The following is a 21,453-nucleotide window of genomic DNA, read 5'->3' on the forward strand; positions in this document are numbered from 1 at the left end:
GGGAGCCCAACATGGGACTTAATCTCATGACCATGAGATCATGACTTGAGCCCAAATCAAGAGTCAGATGCTTAACCAACTGAGCCACCCAGGTGTCCCCTAGCCAATTATTTTTAGCAGATATTCCTAAAAGTTCAATTTTATGTTGTTAAATGTAGTTCATGTTTGCTCTTTATATATCTGCTCATGATGAACTTTATACCATTTCTCTTGTTTACATGTTCCTTGGACCTTCTTTCAGGATCTTTCACTATATGGAGATTATGTCTGGCTTCCTCCAAAATTTAAGAGAGAAGGGTGCCTGGGTGGCTCAGTCAGTTAAACGTCCAACTTTGACTCAGGTCACTATCTCCTGGTTTGTGAGTTTGAGTCCCACATCAGGCTCTCTGCTCTCAGCCCACTTTGGATCCTCTGTCTCCTTGTCTCTCTGACCCTCCTTCCCACTTTCTCTCTTTCAAAAATAAATATGTATATATATAAAAAAAAAAAGATTCTCTGCCTCTGCCCCTCGCCTGCTTGTGTGCACACATACGTGCGTGTGTATGTGTGTATGTGTGTGTGTATGTGTGTGTGTGCGCGTGCTCTCTTTCAAAAAAATTTAAGTGGTGCCTGAGTGGCTCAGTCAGTTGGGCATCTGACTCTTGATTTTGGCTCAGGTCATGATCTCATGGTTTGTGGGTTTGAGACCCTCCCTGGACTCTGTGTTGGCAGCGTGGAGTCTGTTTGGGATTCTCTCTCTCTCTCTCTCTCTCTCTCTCTCTCTTTGCCCCTCTCCTGCTTGCTCTCTCTCTCTCTGTCTCATAAATAAATAAATAAACATTTAAAAAATTAAAAAATAAAAACTTCTTTAAAAAAAATAAAATGTGGCAGGGGCACCTGGGTGGCTCAGTCAGTTAAGCATCTGACTTTGGCTCAGGTCATGATCTCACGGTTTGTGAGTTTGAGCCCCACATCGGGCTCTGTGCTGACAGCTCAAAGCCTAGAGCCTGCTTCAGATTCTTTGTCCCCTTCTCTCTGCCCCTCCCCTGCTCATGCTCTGTCTCTCTTTCTCTTCCAAAAATAAATAAACATACATACATACATACATACATACATACATACATAAAATGGGGGTGCCTCGGCGGCTCAATCAGTTAAGAGTACAATTCTTGGTTTTGGCTCAGGTTATGATCTCACGATTCATGAATTCAAGCCCTGCATCTGGCTCTACACTGATAGCGAGGGGCCTGCTTGGGATTCTCTGTTTGCCTCTCTCTCTGCCCCTCACCCACTCATTCTCCATCCCTCTCTCAAATAAATAAACTTTGAATTAAATTAAATTTTTGTAATGTAAGAGAATTTCTCATTGTTCTCCTGAGGCCATCAGGCTTTTTTTTTTTTTTAATGTTTATTTTTGAGAGAGAGAGAGAGAGAGCACAAGTGCAAGAGGGCAGAGAGAGTGAGGAAGACAGAATCCGAAGCAGGCTCCAGGCTCTGAGCTGTCAGCACGTTAGGCTTCTTGATTAGACCCCATATGGAGACGTTGGCATATCTTTCCATATTTTCTTTTCACATTTCCATAGTACAGGAAGCAAGAATTCAGAATTTTTCCAGTTTTTTCCCTTTAACACAATGTATTGATTTCCTATTGCTTTTGTAACAAATCACCACAAATTTAGCAGCTTAAAGCAAAATAAATTTGCTCTTTGACAGTTCTGGAGGTCAGCAGTCTGAAATCATTTTCACTGAACTAATGTCAAGATGTCAGCAGGGTTGGTTTCTTTTGGAGGCTCTGAGGGGAGTCTCTTTCTTTGCCTTTTCAGGTGTTACCTGTATTCTTTGGCTTGTGGCTCCTGCCATCTTCAGAATGCACCACTGCAACCTCTGCTTCTATCACCCGATCGCCTTCTCCCATGACTATAATCAAATCTCTCTGCACCTCCCTCTTATTGTTACATTTAGGGCCCACCCATATAATTCAAGAGAATCTCCCTACTTCAATATCCTTACCTTAATCACTCCTACAAAGTCATTTTGCCATATAAGATAACATTGACAGATTCCAGGGGGTTAGGATATGGATGTCTCTGGGGGCCATTATTTAGCCTGCCACACACAAATTAAATAATATGTCCAATTCTTAATTTTTTTTAAGATTTTACTATTTTTAAGTTATTTTTACACCCAGCATGGGGTTTCAATTCACAACCTTGAGATCAAGAGTCGTCGAATGCTCTACCAACTACGCCAATCAGGTGCCCTTCCATTTCTTAATTTTATTAGCTTTCCTTACCGACACTTTGCCAGAGTGGCTGATAAGTAATACAAACACTTATTGAAATTGATTTTCCTTTCCCCATTGTCTAAAGTCACCAAAGAGTAATAGATAACTGTAAGGCAGGCAAATAAAAGGAGTAGAAGACAAAGTAGACAAGGATACATTAAAGTTGGGTGATCCTTTTCCTTTTTTTTTTTCCTCCTAATTTTTTAGAATAAGTTGACTGAACATCTTTTCTGTTAGCATTATCTATCATGTGGGTCTTTGGGGAAAATGGTATTTAATGACATTTTTCTAAATATATTTCTATTTATGCCATGAGATAGGTCTCTATAAATATTCTATATTGTACAGACAAGTCTTTTTTTTTTTTTTAATGCCACAGGTAGCAGATGTCCTTCAGTTTTCCATGGAAACAGGTGGCTTTCTTCCAAATTGCATCAGTTCTTTACAGGAGAGTTTAATCAGACACCTTAAAGTAGCCCCTAAATATCTCTCCTTTCTGGAAGAGAGACAAAAATTGATTCAGGTGGGTATTAAAGAATGTCCCACATGACATTAATTTTTTCAAGTGTTTTGTGAGCAGAATTATCAGCATATTATATAGACAACTGACAGTTGTTATGTAAGCATCTGAGCATTGCCAAAATCTTAGTTGTTTCAAATGGAAATAGTTTGTGATCTCAAGTGTATAAAAGCCAGGATTCAGATTTGTACTCTGAAATAAATTTGCAATTCTCCAGGGGAAGAGAATTCCCATATTGTTGGGAATATGGATTAAGGTGATGGAAGAAAAATCATCCCAATTATTTCTCCAAAAGTAAGGTAAATTTTCCTTAGTTCCTAATAGCTCTGCCTACAAACTTAGGTCATGACTATTTTGGCCTCAGTTTTGGTCCTATAATTAAGTCTACTTCAGTTTTGAATGAGAAGTCCTGATTGATTGATGGATCAATTGATTGATCCATCTCTCTCTTTCTCTCGCCCTCCCACTCCATCTTTTCCCTCTAACATACACACACTCATACATACATGAATTGTGTGTGTATATTTTCGGAAGGCTAGCCAGAGTGTGAAGATAGAAGATAAAAACTGAAGAAAATGACAGTAACTCCTAAGCAACTCTTGAATAAACAGTTACTTTCTTTAAAGTTTTGCTTATTATTCAGAGAAAATTGTTTTGGTGTTTCTAGGAAAATCCAGAAGTGTGGTTCACACGACCTCTTTCACCATCTTTACTGAAAATTTTGGCCCTAGAGGCTACCTACCTACTACCCCTTCGTTTGGTACTCCTGGATGAGATGATGTCTGACCTAACCACCCTTGTGGATGGTTATCTAAACACCTATCGAGAAGGGTCCGCAGATCGCCTGGGAGGCACCGAGGTAGGTACAGCTGTCTGTGACTATATTTTTAGGACTTCCACTTCTGTCTTGGTCCTCGTGGAGGGCACAGTGATGCCCACTTTTCACAGCTACAGCAAATCCTGAGGCCAACTTGGTAATATTTTTGAAGGGGCTATAGCTTGGGCTTAATTCATCTCTTTGAGTACTTTTTCACAATATTAAGTTATGTTCTGTCAAGGAATGAATAAATTTAAGATTTAATTACTAATTTTTAAGAAGCCAGCATAATGTAACAGAACTGTAGACCTGGAGTTGGCAAACTATAGCCCTAAGGCCACATCTGGCCCACAGATTGTTTTTATACAGCTCGAAGGTGAGAATGGTTGTTCTAGTTTTAAAGGATTGTTTAAAAAAAGTGTATGCAACAGAGAGCATTTGTAGCTAAAATATTTATTATTTGGCTCCTTACATAAAAGGGTTACAGTCTGCTGCTATTAGCCATTTTCACTTAGGAATACTGAAGCAAAATCCTAAATAAAGTAATAGCATTTTTGGTATGATCCCTACTTAGATGTATTATACTAATACATCTTTTAGTATCTTTTTTTTTTTTTTTTTTCAACGTTTTTTTTTAATTTATTTTTGGGACAGAGAGAGACAGAGCGTGAACGGGGGAGGGGCAGAGAGAGAGGGAGACACAGAATCGGAAACAGGCTCCAGGCTCCGAGCCATCAGCCCAGAGCCTGACGCGGGGCTCGAACTCACGGACCGCGAGATCGTGACCTGGCTGAAGTCGGACGCTTAACCGACTGCGCCACCCAGGCGCCCCTCTTTTAGTATCTTTTAACGTGCTGCTGGTTTCTGCTTTACTGTTAGCAAATTATCCATTTTACTGGAACAAACAAAGTCTTATGATTATCTCATGCATGCTGAAAAAAACGTAACTTTCCTATATTTTGCTCTCACTGTTTAACAACAACAAAAAATTATAAAAATTCTTGCATACCTGGTTTGATTGGAGAATTTAAATATCTCTCATTTATCATCATAAAACTAAGGAGTTTTATAACTTTATTTTGTTCTCACTGTTTAATGCTGAAAAAATTTGGTAATATTCTATATACAGTACTGATTAAAGTTGGAATGCCTGATAAAACATATATCACAAGGAAGAAGTCTACATAATGTTTGATTGGGAACACTAACAGCATTCCCATTAATGTCAACAAAATACAAAAATTGTGACTACCACAACTACTTTAACATTTTTTTTGAAGCTATTAGCCAATGAAATTTGAAGGAAAAAAAAAAAGACAAACTGCAAAAATTGAACAGGACGAATCACAATTATGCCTGGCCTATTATACAACTGAAAACTGAAGAAAATCAATGGAAAAAGATTACCACAAAGGAACAATTTAGTAAAATGAGTACTGATATAAAACGTGATAGCTTTCCTACATCCATATACACAGCAAGAAAACATAATGGGAGAAAACATCCACTTATATGATTGTAACAAAAGGTAGAATACCTAGAAATAAATATTATAAGAAATGTGAAATATAGAGATAAAGAAAACATTAAAATATTACTGAATGACATAAGAGGACTTAAATGAATGGTGACACTAAGTATTTTTAGCAATCATTTATTCCTGAATTAACTTTTGAATTTACCTCTATTCTAAGAAAAATATTAACAGCAGCTTTATTTTTGCAAACTATGATTGTAGTGTTTATAAAGATAAATATAAATAAGAATAATCCTGTCAGCTATGAAAACATTTAAGTCTATATTAAATAAAACAGGTGTGGGGCGCCTGGCTGGCTCAGCCAGTAGAGCATATGACTCTTGATCTCGGGGCTGTGAGTTTGCCACTTTGGGTACAGAGATTAGTTAAAAACAAACAAAAATTAAAAATTAAAAGTTTGTGACTTGTACGTGTGTAGGCAGATCAATGGAAAATAGTAGAGAACCCAGCAGTAGCTCCAATATATATCTATCGGTATGGTTGGGATAAAGGTAGAATTTCCAATTAATGATAAAAAGATAATTATTCAATAAATGGCTTTAGGCAATTGACTAACTATTGTAGGGGAGGAGATTAGAGTTGGATTACTATTTCTTTTATTACCAAAGTAAACTCCTTGGATCAAGTATTTATGTAAACAGTGAGATTATAAAATTATTGGAGAAAAAAGAATTAAAAGAAAATTATTTCACAATAAGGAATGCTTTTCTTCCCCCCACCCCAATTCATTGAGGAATAATTGATAAAATTAATTGTATATAGTTAAAGCGTACATTGTGAAAATTTGCTATACATATACATTGTGGGAATCATTACTGACACTAAGATAATTAACACATTTGTCACCTCATATAGTTAACTCTGTGCGTGTATGGTGAAAATGCTGAAGATTTGATCTCAGCAACTTTCAATATACAATACCAAATTATTAACTATAGTTACCATACTGAACATTAGACCTTCAAAATTTATTTTTCTTGTAACTGAAAGTTTGCACCCTTTGACCTACATCTCCCCCTTTTCCCTTCCCCCCATCCCCTTGCAACCCCCATTCTATTGTTTCTATGAAATCAGCTTTTTTTTTTTTTTTAATTCCACATATAAGTGATACCATACAGTATTTGTCTTTCTCTGTCTGGTTTATTTCACTCAGCATAATGCCCTCTAAGTGCATCAATGTCACAAATGGCAGGACTTTTTTCTTTTTTATGGCTAAATAATATTCCATTGTGTGTGTGTGTGTGTGTGTGTGTGTGTGTGTGTGTGTGTGAGTGAGAGAGAGGGTAACATTTTTTTTATCCATTCATGCATTGATAGACACAAGTTGGCTCTTATGAATAATGCTACAATATAAAGGGAGTGCAGATGTCTCTTTGAGATAGTGAAGTCATTTCCTTTGTATATATACCCAGATGTGAGATTGTTGGACTGTATGGTAGTTCTATTTTTAACTTTTTAAGGAACTTCCATACTGTTTTCCATAATAGCTATACCAATTCAATTTCTATTCCTGCCAACTGTGCATAAGAGTTCCCTTTTCTCCACATTCTTGCCATCATTTTGATAATAGCCATCCTAACAGGTCTGAGGTGACAACTCATTGTGGTTTGGATTTGCATTTCCCTGATGATTGGTGATGTCAGATACATTTCATATACCTATTGGCCATTTGAATGTCTTCTTGGAAAAAATGTCAATTCGGGTCCTTCATTCATTTTTAAATTGGATTACCATTTGCTTTTTTGCTACTGAGTTGTATGAGGGAATGCCTTTCTATGTAATGCAGAAATACTCTGAAATCATAAAAGATGAATAAATTTGAGTTTAAAGTTTTTGTTTGGTGAAAATACTGTGAAGAAAGTCAAAAGGCAAGCAACCTGGGAAAAATTATTTGCCTCGTGTAACAAAGAGAACATTTTCTTAATATGTCCTTTATTGGGGGCGCCTGGGTGGCTCAGTCGGTTAAGCAGCCGACTTCGGCTCAGGTCATGATCTCGCCGTCTGTGGGTTTGAGCCCCGCGTCGGGCTCTGTGCTGACAGCTCGGAGCCTGGAGCCTGTTTCAGATTCTGTGTCTCCCTCTCTCTGACCCTCCCCCGTTCATGCTCTGTCTCTCTCTGTCTCAAAAATAAATAAACATTAAAAAAAATTAAAAAAAAATATGTCCTTTATTGTAGCATTTATGTAATGACAGAATACTGGAAACAACCCAAATATCCATATATATGGATTTGGTTAAATAAATTATGGCACATCCAGACAGCCCTTAAAAATGCTACTATAGAAGAATGTCCAAGGTAAACTTTATGGCTTAAAAAATCAAGATGCAGGGGCACCTGGGTGGCTCGGTCAGTTAAGCGTCCAACTTTGGCTCAGGTCATGATCTTGCAGTTCGTGAGTTCGAGCCCTGCATTGGGCTCTGTGCTGACAGCTCAGAGCCTGGAGCCTGCTTTAGATTCTGTGTCTCCCTCTCTCTGCTCCTCCCCCACCCATGCTCTCTCTCTCTCTCTCTCTCAGTAATAAAGAAACTTTAAAAAATCAAAATGCAGAAGGATATATAACACTGTTAACCATTTGTATAAAATAATTTTTAGAAAGAGTTATCAAAATAAAAGTTTGAGAGAAAACAAAAATTGAAAAATGCAATCCAATGAGAAGATAAATATTTAGTAAAGGATATTTGTACACACACAATCACAGATGCATAGACTATCTTTGGGAGGCTACATAAGAAATTGCTTTTTAGAAAGTGCCCTTGCTAAGGCAATTGGGACCACAGGTTGGAGGGAACACTTACTTCTCATTGTGTAATCTTTTATTTTTTTTAATTTTTTTTTAACGTTTATTTATTTTTGGGACAGAGAGAGACAGAGAATGAACGGGGGAGGGGCAGAGAGAGAGGGAGACAGAATCAGAAGCAGGTTCCAGGCTCTGAGCCATCAGCCCAGAGCCCGACGCGGGGCTCGAACTCACGAACCGCGAGATCGTGACCTGAGCTGAAGTCGGACGCTTAACAGACTGAGCCACCCAGGCGCCCCTCATTGTGTAATCGTTATACATGCACACACACATGCATAACACACAAGACACACACACACACACACACACACACACACACATAACTGTGGATTCAAAATATTTAAGTTAAGGGGCGCCTGGGTGGCTCACTCGGTTGAGCCTTCAACTTGAGCTCAGGTCATGATCTCATGGTTCATGAGTTTGAGCCCTACATCAGGCTGTGCACTGACAATGAGGATCTTGCTTGGGATTCTGTTCCTCTCTCTCTGCCCCATTCCTGTGTGCTTGCACTCTCTCTCTCTCTCTCTCTCTCTCTTTCTGTTTTCTCCAAATAAATAAACTTAAAAAAAATAAAGTTAAAATATATTTGTTAATAATAAAAAAAATAGTACTACTATAGTTGAATACACTAGAGGGAGCTATAAGAACACATTTGAGTTGATCCTCACTTACTAAATACTTTTAAGTGTAGTGCAAGTGATTTTAAGGACCATATTTAGAAGTTTGGTTACAGCAGACTTGTGTTGTTTTCTTTTCTTAGCCTACACGTATGGAGCTTCCAGAAGAGCTTCTTCAACTCAAGGATTTCCAGAAGCAGCGCAGAGAGAGAGCTGCAAAAGAATATAGGGTGAATGCACAGGGACTCCTAATAAGGACAAGGGTACATCCAAAGAAATCAGTGCCAGAGACAGCAGGGAAAGAGGGAAAAATAGGGTTTTCCTTACTTTGTAAAAATTCTGTACTAGATGAAACTCATCATGTAAATTTGCTGAAAGAAGAATCTAAGAATAAACAAACTTCAACAGAACCTCAACATGTACCTCCCATGAAGGAAGAAACCAACGAGGATTCTATCAATAAACTCATTTGCCCTGAGTCAGAGAGGCTAGAGGACCAGAGAATAGCTCAAAAAGAACACAGTAAGACACCCAAACAGGAGTTTCAGACAAGTTCATCTTTGAAAGGGGAGATAGAACAGTTACTGGTGGTGCAAAACCAGGAAGATCTAAAATGCACAAAACAAGATATTTCAGTGTCTCCTTCCCTTCCTCAGGAAACCAGAGTCTCTCCAAGTGACACCTTTCATTCTTTTAGAAAAGCCGTGTTTCCTATGTTTCCTCCCTGTCCAGCCTTGGAGAAAACTGCTTCTTGGATAAATCCCTCTCCAAATCTGTCTTAGAAATGTGCAATTTGTTTTTGAGACTATGAAGGTGGCTCACTTCCACCAGCCGTACCTTCCTCAGAGCTTAAGTCTGTCATGTTGGAAATTTAGTTTTGCCTCAGTCACGAAGGAACGCCTTAGGGAAAATGATATTCTGTTGCTTACTTCTACATGCCTGGAATTTGATTAGGATGGGAATGAATAAGTTAAATAATGGAAGAAGTAAATTTTTTTATTATGTCACTGTGTGGAAATATTCCCAGTGGTCAGAGCAAATTATTTGTCATAATTTGGGTTTGGAGGATTTGAGGAGGGGAAAAATCTCGGGCTTAGTATCTGGAAGCTATATGCTTTTAAACTTTTTGTTTTGTTTTGTTTTTGTTTTTTTGTTTTTATTTTTAATAATTTAAGCTCTATGCCCAACCTGGGGCTCCAACTCACAACCCCAAGATCTGAAGTCACATGCTCTACTGACTGGCCAGCCAGGCACCCCTACTTTTAGACTTTTGTTGTATTTTTTGGTCTGAAAAAGGTTGGTAAAACTTTTGCCCATAAGTTTAAAAAAATTGGGAACTGATAACTTTACCAGTACTTTTTTCCTTAGTAATGTTTTCCTAAAATATTAACTTTATCAATTGTACCTCAAAAAAGCTGAGAAAATACCGACTTTTTAAAAATTGTAATGTTTTGTCTGTTTTGTGTCATAGACAGACACTAGTTAATGTTATTAACAGGCATCAGTATCCCCGTTTTAATTTCTTTTGATTCCCTTTACTTTTAGAAGGTTTTGTCCATTTTTGTAAGAAAGCAGGGGCTTCTTTTGAGTATGTTTATTATGTAAACTTGAAGTTTGATTCCCCTCTTTTGCCTGGAGTTGGTATACTTTTTTTTTTCTTAATTAAAAAAATTTTTTTTTCATTTTAAGTAGACCACACCCAATATGGGGCTTGAACTCACGAACTTGAGGCTAAGAGACACATTTTCTACCAACCAAGCCAGCCAGGCACCCAGTTGGTATACTTTTTTAGGGTGAAAGGAAGGCAGCTTGTACAGAGCCCTTTTTATTTATTATTTATTTTTTTTTAATTTTTTTTCAACGTTTTTTATTTATTTTTGGGACAGAGAGCATGAACGGGGGAGGGGCAGAGAGAGAGGGAGACACAGAATCGGAAACAGGCTCCAGGCTCCGAGCCATCAGCCCAGAGCCTGACGCGGGGCTCGAACTCACAGACCGCGAGATCGTGACCTGGCTGAAGTCGGACGCTTAACCGACTGCGCCACCCAGGCGCCCCATACAGAGCCCTTTTTATATTGAATACTTGCAAGGTGCTCACGTTCTATTGTATACAATGACCAATAAACCTGTTTTGGCATTGGATTATCTCTTTTCTTCGTTTTATCACAGTAGGAATATGTTAGAATATGTCTGGATTTCTCGGTCCGGAGTCCAGTCTAGAAATCTGTAAGTTGACTCTCATACAGGTTCTATTATTTATTGTGCTTGTAGGAAATTTAGGGACAATCTACAATTAGAAACATCCTTGTCTGCACTCACTGATTCTATTATGAGTGCCATTGAAAGACTAGTTGTGCCCTTCCAAACTCCAAAGCCCAGATCTAGTCTAAACTCAAGATGAAGTCAGGCCCAAGAACAGTCAGGCCCAACAGCCCTGCTGTTGCTGTGTCTCACTTTTTCCTTAGTTTAGAAGGTCATGTGGGGCCAAGATGGCTTCTGCTTCATCTTGGGTAAATACATCTTCAGATGTATTTCAGATGTATTTCAGAATGTGGTTAATCTAAGTTTACTCTGGAAAGGGTCTGAATTCTTGTAAAATTCCTAGAATTGATTTAACTTCTTATGGAACTATTAAATTACTACACACAACATATATACATACAGGCTACAAACAAAAATGAAATATTCTTCATATTTAAAAAAAAGCTTTCTTGTTTCATTATGTTTGTTTTGGCTGTAATTTAAAAAAATTTTTTTTAATGTTTTATTTATTTTTAAGACAGAGAGTGACAGAGCATGAGTGGGAATAGGGCAGAGAGACAGGGAGGCATAGAATCCAAAGCAGGCTCCAGGCTCTGAGCTGTCAGCACAGAGCCCGACACGGGGCTCGAACTCATGAACTGTGAGATCATGACCTGAGCCGAAGTCGGTCACCCAACCGATTGAGCCACCCGGGCACCCTGTTTTGGCTATATTTAAAAAGAACTTTTGGGCTGTGTTAGGCCTTTGTTGTGCTGCTCAATATGGTAGTCACTAGCTGTATGTGTGGCTATTGAAATTTAAGATTAAATTAATTAAATTTAGAAATTCAGTTCCTTGGTTGGACTTGCATATTTCCAGTATTCAGTAGTCCCATATGCCCAGGGACTATATAGTATTGAATGTCACAGATGAAGAGTATTTCCATCATTTGAGAAAGTTCTTTTGGACAGTGCTAGTTGAGAAGTACTTTGACTCCCAGAACTAAATGAAACTTTTGGGTTTCATCACAGTATTTTCTCAGTGGACAATCATATGCCTGGAACTGCAGTGTTCTCCACATCCTCATTCTAGCCTGGAGTGCCAACCTAAACCCCATGTATGTGCCCAGCTCCTACTGTGAAGTTCTCTTTTGGCTAGAGTGAAAAACCCATGGGGCACCTGGGTGGCTCAGTTGGTTGAGTGGCCCGACTCTTGATTTCCTCTCAGGTCATGATCCCAGGGTTGAGGGATTGAGCCCTACTGGGGCTCTGCGCTGAGCATGGAGCCTGCTTAAGATTCTCTTTTCCTCTGCTCCTCTCCTCTGTGTGTGAATGCACTTGCCCTCTTTCTCTCTCTCTCTGTCTCTGTCTCTCCCAAATAAATAGATAAATAAATAGAGTGAAAAATCCCTGTGTTGTTCAAGCCCTGTCAAGTGCTCTGTGCCATTATTCGGACTTCTTGTCTCCATTTGCCCAGAATTTTGGGAAATCCTAGGTTCTTATCCCCACCCACCATTGACTTCTTTAGTTACTCTGTATTTTTCTAGTTGAGAGTTAATAAACCTACTAAATGGTTTCCCAAACTCTTGGGGTCTTGCTGCAGTTTATACTAATTTCCCGAATCTCTTGTACTCAGGTCTGACTTCTAATCTCACCTTTCTGTACATGACCTACAATTAGAGCTTCTTATATGTAATCTGACCCTTTTACTTTGGGAATTAGGAAACGGAGTTCAATGACTTCCCTGGACAAAAATGCACAGGATAGAACCAGAGCTGTTTCTTGGTCTATTCAATATTCTTTCACCTATATTATGAAAAGTCACTGCAGCAGCTTTGCCTCCAATCTTGCTGTGGGCTTGGTAAATCCTAACACGACACAATAGAATTTTAATGCCCTATAGACCTCTCATTGTTTTGATACAAGGCAAGTTCCACTAGCAAGCTGAGATGAGGCCCCGGGGCAAAGTAGGGGGCCTCTGGGTAATTAGCAAGGTATACTTGCTAGGCATTTATTATAGCAGTAACACAAATAAATACCTTACGGGAAATTTAGAGAATAAGGAGAAAAAATATCATCTCACATTATATAATCCTTCCTAGTATTTCGGTGTTTTTTTTTCTTTTTAATTTTTAAAACATTTTTATTTATTTTTGAGACAGAGAGACCGAGTGTGAGTGGGGGAGGGACAGAGATAAAGGGAGACACAGTATCTGAAGCAGGCTCTGGGCTCCAAGGTATCAGCACAGAGCCCAAAGCGAGGCTTGAACTCACCAATGGGAAGATCATGACCTGAGCCCAAGTCAGATGCTTAACCAACTGAGTCATCCTGGCGCGCCCCTTGATGTTTTTCTTTGAATCTTATTTCATTCTCTTCCTCTCTCTCTCTCCCCCCCCTCCCGGCCCACAAACTTGAAACAGTCATAACTATAATGTAAATACACTTAGTTTGTTTTTTAAGTCATATATTTTTCCATTTCATTATCCTAACAGACAACATTTTTAGTAGTTGTTTAATTTTATTTTGCGAGAGAGAGAGAGAGAGAGAGAGAGAGAGAGAGAGAGTCTGTGGGGGGCAGGCGATGTTGGGGGGGAAAGAGACAGAAAGTGAGAATTTCAAGAAGTTTCCATGTACAGTATGGAGCCCGACTCGGGGCTCAATCCCATAACCCTGGGATCATGGCCTGAGCTAAAATCAAGAGCCAGATACTCAACTGACTGAGCCACCCAGGTGCCCCAGTAGATGTTTACTTTTATTTTTATTTGTTTAGTAGATGTTAAATTTTAATATTCATGTACTATTAAGGATTTGGAAAATACAGGAAAATAAAAAATTTACTCTTATTTCTCTAACCCAACAGTAAAAGCACTTTTGTTAATTCCAGTGTTTATGCATAGGATTTTTGCTCCTACACAGTTGTAATCATAGATATGTGAATATATTCTACTTTATGAATGTCTTCCTATGCTGTTGCACAACTTTGTAAAGATTTTTTAATGACTACATAATATTTCTAAGAAAATGCTGTATGGTTTATTTAACTATATTGTGATATATTCAGCTTGTTTCCAATTCCTTATTTCATGCTTTTTAAAGCTATCGCAAAGTTTTTCTATGTTTTGAATCATTTTGTTACAGTGAAATTGCAGAAATAGAAACAGCAGGTCAAAGAGGTTTTCTTGTTTTTGTTATTACAAAAATTTTTTTAAACCTCTTGCTAGGGGTGCCTGGGTGGCTCAGTTGATTGAGCATCTGACTTCGCTCAGGTCATGATCTCACTGTTCGTGAGTTCAAGTCCTGCTTGGGGCTCTGTCCTGACAGCCTAGAGCTTGGAACCTGCTTCAGATTCTGTGTCTCCCTCGCTCTCTGCCCCTCCCCTGCTCACACTCTATCTCTCTAAAAAATAAATAAACATTAAAAAAAAATTTTAATGGAATGCAAGCTGGTGCAGCCACTCTGGAAAACAGTATGGAGGTTCCTCAAAAAACTAAAAATAGAACTACCCTATGACCCAGTAATTGCATGACTAGGCATTTATCCAAGGGATACAGGTGTGCTATTTCGAAGGGACACATGCACCCCCCTGTTTATAGCAGCACTATCAACAATAACCAAAGTATGGAAAGAGCCCAAATGTCCATTGATAGATGAATGGATAAAGAAGATGTGGTATATATATATATATATACAATGGAGTATTACTCAGCAATCAGAAAGAATGATTGCCATTTGCAACTATGTGGATGGAACTGGAGGGTATTATGCTAAGTGAAATTAGAGAAAGACAAAAATCATATGACTTCACTCATATGAGGACTTTAAGAGACAAAGCAGATAAACATAAGGGAAAGGAAACAAAAAGAATATAAAAACAGGGAGGGGGACAAAACAGAAGAGACTCATAAATATGGAGAACAAACTGAGGGTTACTGGAGGCGTTGTGGGGGGGGGGATGGGCTAAATGAGTAAGGGGCACTAAGGAATCTACTCCTGAAATCATTGTTGCACTATATGCTAACTAATTTGGATGTAAACTTTAAAAAATAAAAATTAAAACAAGTTAAAATAAAAAAAATTTTTTAAGCTCTTGCTAAGTTACTTTCCAAAAGTGTTAACCAATTATATTGCCACCTCCAATTTTTGTAGTAATGATGCATCATTGAGAACATTAGATTTTTTTCTTGAGAGGCATGGCATACTTATGACCTTTAAAATTCTAACTTCTTCATTTATAAATGCAAAGTTTCCTGTCAAATTTTATAACTTACCTGCATTGGATATTATGAAAATTAATGAAAACATAAATATTTGGGATGTTTGAATCTCAATAAATGTCCCTGATCTCTAAGTAAGGATAAAGTTACAGATAAAATATTTAAATCATAGAAACCCTAAAATAAAGCCAAAGTCTATATACTCATGATAAAAAATATCTTTGAAATGTCTTCAGAGCTCTCTTTAGGGATATTATAGAAAGTGATGTTTATTGTTACATGAAACAATCTTAGCTAAATTGCTAGGTTCGCCCTAAGACAAAGTTTGATAAATTCTTTTCCATATTCTCTTAGAATTTGAGCCGGATTTAAGCCAGTGACTCTACAATTTAATAGACCTCCTCAAACAGGAAGAGCTGTCAAACTGTAATCAGGGCATAATCAGCAATCTGATCTTAAAATAACATAAGTCATTGCAAAAAGAAAAAAGTCTAGACTATGCTTCAATTTAGTCATGAGTAGCATTTCTTAAACAATGGGATGGAATAGAAAATATCAGAGTGTATTGCACATAGTAAGGGAAAATATTGTTTCGTGAAACTCTTTTTCTTGGTTGTATGCCTGGGGCATGTGTGCGTCTATTGCTAGTTGCAGTAAAACAAACAAACAAAAACAAAACTATTAAAGATAAGCACAGAAGGAAATTTATATCTTTTTTTTTTTAATTTTTAAGTTTATTTATTTATTTTGAGAGAGATAGAGACAGCATAAGTGGGGAAGGGGCAGAGAGAGAGGGAGACCAAAAATCCCAAGCAGGCTCTGCACTGTCAACATGGAGCCCAATGCAGGACTCGAATTCATGAAACCATGAGATCATGAGCTAAAACCAAGAGTTTGGACGCTTAACCAACTGAGCCACCCAGGCGCCCCGGAAATTTATAACTTTATTTACCTAGTAAACATGGAAGATCTTAAGTCAATGATCTCAGCTTCTATCTTAAACTGAAAAAAGATTAGTAAACATGAGGTAAGTAGAGGATAAAATGAGTAATGTTAAGAGTAGAAATCAATACAATCAAAAGTAGACAGAGAAAAATCAATAAAACCAACACCTAATTGGTTGAAAATATCAATAAAATTGCTCTACTGTTAACTATATTGACCAAGATAAAAAAACGAAACAAAACAAAAACACAAATCACCAATATCAGGAATGAAAGAGAGGTCATCAGTATAGATCATACATATATTAAAAGGATAACAGTGGACTACTGTGGACAGTTCTGTGCCCTCAAATTGAACAATTAGTCGAAATGGGCAAATTCACTGAAAAACACAAACCACCAAAATTCAGTGAAAAGCACAAATCATTGAAAAACATAAATCACCAGATAGAAAATCTTAAAAGAATGTTTGTAAAATTTTGTTTTAAAGATTTTATTTGAGGGGCGTCTGGGTGGCTCAGTCAGTTAAGCGTCCAACTTCAGCTCAGGTCACGATCTTGCGGTCCGTGAGTTCGAGCCCCACGTCGGACTCTGGGCTGATGGCTCAGAGCTTGGAGCCTGCTTCCGATTCTGTGTCTCCCTCTCTCTCTGCCCCTCCCCCGTTCATGCTCTGTCTCTCTCTGTCTCAAAAATAAATAAAACGTTAAAAAAAATTTAAAAAAAAGATTTTATTTGAAGTTGGTTTTGCAAGATTGTTATATTTCTGTATGAATGTATTTTTGAAATGTTTATTTAGAGAAAGAGGAGAAGAGAGTGCACGTGTGAATGGGGAAGGGGCAGAGAGAGGAAGAGAGAGAGAATTCCAAGCAGGCTCAACACCAACAGCGCAGAGCCCAACGCAGGGCCCAAAGTCATAAACTGTGAGATCTTGACCTGAGCTGAAATCAAAAGGTGGTTGCTTAAGTGAACGAGCCACCCAGGTGCCCCTGTATAAATGTATTTTTTATTGGAATAATATAAAAGAATTTTTATTTTAAAAAAAAGACAATGGGGTGCCTGGGTGGCTCAGTCGGTTGAGCCACCGACTACAGCTCAGGTCATGATCTCACGGTTTTCTAGTTCAAGCCCCGTGTGGGGCTCTGGGCTCTGTGCTGACAACTCAGAGCCTGGAGCCTGCTTCTGATTCTGTGCCTCCCTCTCTCTCTGCCGCTCCCCCTCTCATGCTGTCTCTCTCTGTCTCAGAAATAAACATTAAAAAAATTTTTTTAATACAAAAAGACAAGAAATAGAAAACCTGAATAGGTCTAAGTCAGTTAAACAAATTTTATTCATAATTTGAAACTTTCCCTAGAGCAAACTTTGTACCCAGTTAGCTTTACTGGTGAATATCTAAGGAAGCAATAATAGCAATACTTACAGGAAATAAAGAAGGAGGAGTCACTTCCCACTTCATTTTATTTGAGGCCATAAATATGATATTACTCTGATACCAAAACTAGACTAATATTGCAAGGAAAGAAAACTATACTCCAATATTCCTCGCAAACATATATATAAAAATCCTTAACAAAATATTAGCAAATAGAATCTAGAAATATATAAAAAGGATAATACATCATGACCAGTTGGGGTTTATTCCAGGGACACAAATATAGTTTAACATGAAAATATAATCCATGATATTAACAGAATAAAAGAGAAGGACTATATGATTGTCTCAATAACTACTGAAAAATACTTTGGATAAAAATATACATCAATTCATGGTAAAACAAAACAAAACAAAACAAAAAAAACAAAAAAAAAACCTCTCAGCAGACTAGAATTAGGTGAGTACTCCTTTTACCTAACAAAGTGCTTTTAAAAAGCCAAAGGACTAGGCAACAGAAGAAAAAAAAATAGACAAATTGGGCTTTGTGATAATTTTTAAAATTTGTACATCAAAAGACGCTGAAGAGAGTAAAAAGGCAACCCACAGAATGGGAGAATAGATTTAAAAATCATATCTGATAATGGATTCATATCCAGAATATATAGAGAACTCCTAAAATTCAACAATGAAAAAAACCTGACTCAAAAATACGCAACACACTTGAATAGACATTTCTCCAAAGAATATATATAAATTTCCAATAAATACGTGAAAAGATGCTCAATATTGCTAATCATTGAGAAATGCAAGTCAAAACTACACTGAGATGCCACTTAATTCCCATTAGGATGGCTACTATCAAAACCCAGAAATAGGGGTGCTGGGTGGCTCAGTCGATGGAGTATGCAACTCTCGATCTTGGGGTTGTGAGTTTGAACCCCACAAAGAGGTGGAGTTTACTTAATAAGAAAGAAATAAGGAAAAGAAAAAAAAAGAAAAAGAAAGAAAAGAAAGGAAAATATCAAGTGTTGGTGAAGATGTAGAGGAATTGGAACCCTTGTGCACTATTGTTGGGAATGTAAAATTGTATAGTTGCTGTGGAAAACATTATGGTGTTCTCAAAAAGTTAAAAATAGAATATCAAATCTCCTTCAATTTTACTTCTAGTTATATACCCAAAAGAATGGAAAACAGGGTTTTGAAAAGATATTTGTGCCCCATGTTCATACCAATATTGTTCACAATAGCTAAAACATGGAAACAACCCAAGTGTCCATTGACAGATGAATGGATAAGTAAAATGTGATATATTATACAATGGAATAAGATTTAGCTTTAAAAAAAAAAAAGAAATTCTAATACATGTCACACATGGATGAATCTTGAGGACATTATGCTAAGTGAAATAAGTCAATCACAAAAAACAAATATGAACTATCTAAAGTAGTCAGAATCATAGAGTCAGAAAGTAGATGGTGGTTGCTAGGGGCTGGGGAGAAGAAGGAATGGGGAGTTACTGTTTATAGCTATAGAGTTTCAGTTTTCCAAGATGAAAAGAATTCTAGAGACTGATGGTAGTCATGTTTCTACAACAATATGAATGTATTTAATACCAGTCCCCTGAACATGTAAAATGAACAAGGTGGTAAATTATATATGTATTTTATCACATTTCTTAAAATTGGGGGGAAAACCCTATTACTAACATCACATGTATAATGTTGAAAGCCTGAATGTTTTCCACATATCATTGAGAGCAAAGAAAGAATATATGCTGTCACTACTTTGACATGTACTGTAGTTACTAAGTAGTGAAATAAGGCAAGAAAAACAAAAGCATATAGATTAGAAATTGAAAAAGTAAAATTGTATTATTACATGACATGATCAGGTGCATGTAAAATAATAAAGAATCTACAAAACGCTACTAGAACCCCTAAGTGAATTTAGCAATGTCACAGATACACTGTCAATATACAGAAATGTGAATATACAAAAAATACTATCAAAGAACAATTGGAAATTGAAAATTTAAAAATAGTACCATTTATTATAATGTCCAAAAGCGTGATATCCTCGATATGTTTAATAAAATATGTTCAAGACCAGTGCATATTGAAAACCACAAAATGTTGCTGAGAGAAATTAAAGAAAATGTAAATAATATTTTTTTTCCCTTTTTTCAGGGGGGAATGTTATTCCTTTATTTAGGTCTTAACTTCATACAAGAATATTTTGTAATTTTCAGTATATAAATCTTGTATTTCTTTTGTTAAATATATTTCTAAGTATTTTATTCCTTATACTATCATAGATGGAATTCTTTCTTTTTATTAATCTATTTTTGAGTTAGTTAACACACTGTAGTCTTGGCTTCAGGAGTAGAACCCAGTGATTCATCCCTTACATATGATACCCAGTGCTTATCCTGAAAAGTGCCCTCCTTAATGCCTGTCACCCATTTAAGCCACCCCCTCCAGCAACCCTCAGTTCTTTCTTTGTTATTTAAGAGTTTCTTATGGTTTGCCTCTCTCTCTGTTTTTATCTTATTTTCCTTTCCCTTCCCCTATGTTCATCTACTGAGTTTCTCAAATTCCACATATGAGTGAAATCATAGGATATTTGCCTTTCTCTGACTGACTTATTTTGCTTAGCATAATACACTATAGTTCCATCCATGTTGTTGCAAATGGCAAGATTTCATTCTTTATCATCACCAAGTAGTATTCCATTGTGTGTGTGGTATATATCTATAGGTATAGGTATAGGTATAGATATAGAAATAGATATAGATATAGAAATAGATATAGATATAGATATAGATATAGATATAGATATAGATATAGATATATAGATATAGATATAGATAGATATACACCACATCTTCTTTATCCATTCATCAGTTGGTGGCCATTTGGGCTCTTTCCATAATTGGCTATTGTTGATAGCACTGCTATAAACATCGGGATGCATGTGCCCCTTCAAATCAACATTTTTGTATCCTTTGTATAAAATCCTAGCAGTGCAATTGCTGGGTCGTAGGGTAGTTCTATTTTGCTTTTTTTGAGGAACTTCCATACTGTTTTCCAGATTGGCTGCACCACTTTGCATTCCCACCAACAGTGCAAAAGGGTTCCTCTTTCTCCATTTCCTCACCAACATCTGTTGTTTCCTGAGTTCTTAATTTTAACCATTCTGACTGGTGTGAGGTGGTATCTCCTTGTGGTTTTGATTTGTATTTCTCTGATGATGAGCGATGTTGAGCATCTGTTCATGTGTCTTTTGGCCATCTGGATGTCTTCTTTGGAAAAGTGTCTATTCATGTCTTCTGCTGTTTTCTTCACTGGATTATTTGTTTTTCATGTATTGAGTTTGTTAAGTTCTTTAAAGATTTTGGATACTAATCAACAAAACAAAAAAGCAACCAATGGAATGGGAGAAGATATTTGCAAATGACACATCACACTTTTTTGTTTCATTGATGGTTTCCTTGGCTGTGCAGAAGCTTTTTGTGTTAATGAGGCCCCAATAGTTCATTTTTGCTTATATTTCCCTTGCTTCCTGAGCAAGATCCAATTTTATTCTCATGCATGTTGCTGTCCAGTTCTCCTAGCACCATTTGCTAAAGAGACTGTCTTTTTTCCATTGGATACTCTTTCCTGCTTTGTTGAAGATTAGTTGGCCATATATTTGTGGATCCATTTCTGGGTTCTCTATTCTATCGCATTGATCTGTGTATCTGTTTCTGTACCAACACCATACTGTCTTGATGATTACAGCTTTGTAATACGGGTTAAAGTCTGGGACTGTGATGTCTTCAGCTTTGGTTTTCTTTTTCAACATTACTTTGGCTACTCAGGGTCTTTGGTGGTTGCATACAATTTCAAGATTGTTTGTTCTAGCTCTGTGAAGAATGCTGGTGTAATTTTGATAGGGATTACATTGGATGTGTAGATTACTTTGGGTAGTATTGATGTTTTAACAGTATTTGTTCTTCAAATCCACAAGCATGGAATGTTTTTCCATTTCTTTTTGTCTTCTTCAATTTCTTTCAAAAGCTTTGTATGGTTTTCAGCATACAGATCTTTTACCTCTTTGGTTAGGTTTACTCCTAGGTATTTTACGGTTTTT

At 37.1% G+C, this 21,453-nt stretch overlaps 1 protein-coding gene across 4 annotated transcripts in view; it reads left to right on the forward strand.

Annotated features, from left to right (window-relative positions):
* The window catches only part of EXD1 (exonuclease 3'-5' domain containing 1), a 64,888-nt gene that overhangs the window by 28,920 nt on the left and 14,515 nt on the right, over window positions 1-21,453 (forward strand). For 2 of the 4 annotated variants that reach the window (XM_058738139.1, XM_058738140.1), the window contains 3 exons: window positions 2,643-2,786; window positions 3,451-3,642; window positions 8,695-10,374. In XM_058738139.1, coding sequence (XP_058594122.1) covers window positions 2,643-2,786; window positions 3,451-3,642; window positions 8,695-9,333 — 975 coding nt within the window. In that variant the 3' untranslated portion in view covers window positions 9,334-10,374. Of the gene's footprint in view, window positions 1-2,642; window positions 2,787-3,450; window positions 3,643-8,694; window positions 10,375-21,453 lie in introns of those variants that run through there. The other 2 variants (XM_058738142.1, XM_058738141.1) reach the window with 2 other exon arrangements.

Source organism: Neofelis nebulosa, chromosome 7 (assembly GCF_028018385.1).
Source record: "Neofelis nebulosa isolate mNeoNeb1 chromosome 7, mNeoNeb1.pri, whole genome shotgun sequence".
In the NCBI taxonomy this organism is placed as follows: Eukaryota; Metazoa; Chordata; class Mammalia; order Carnivora; family Felidae; genus Neofelis; species Neofelis nebulosa.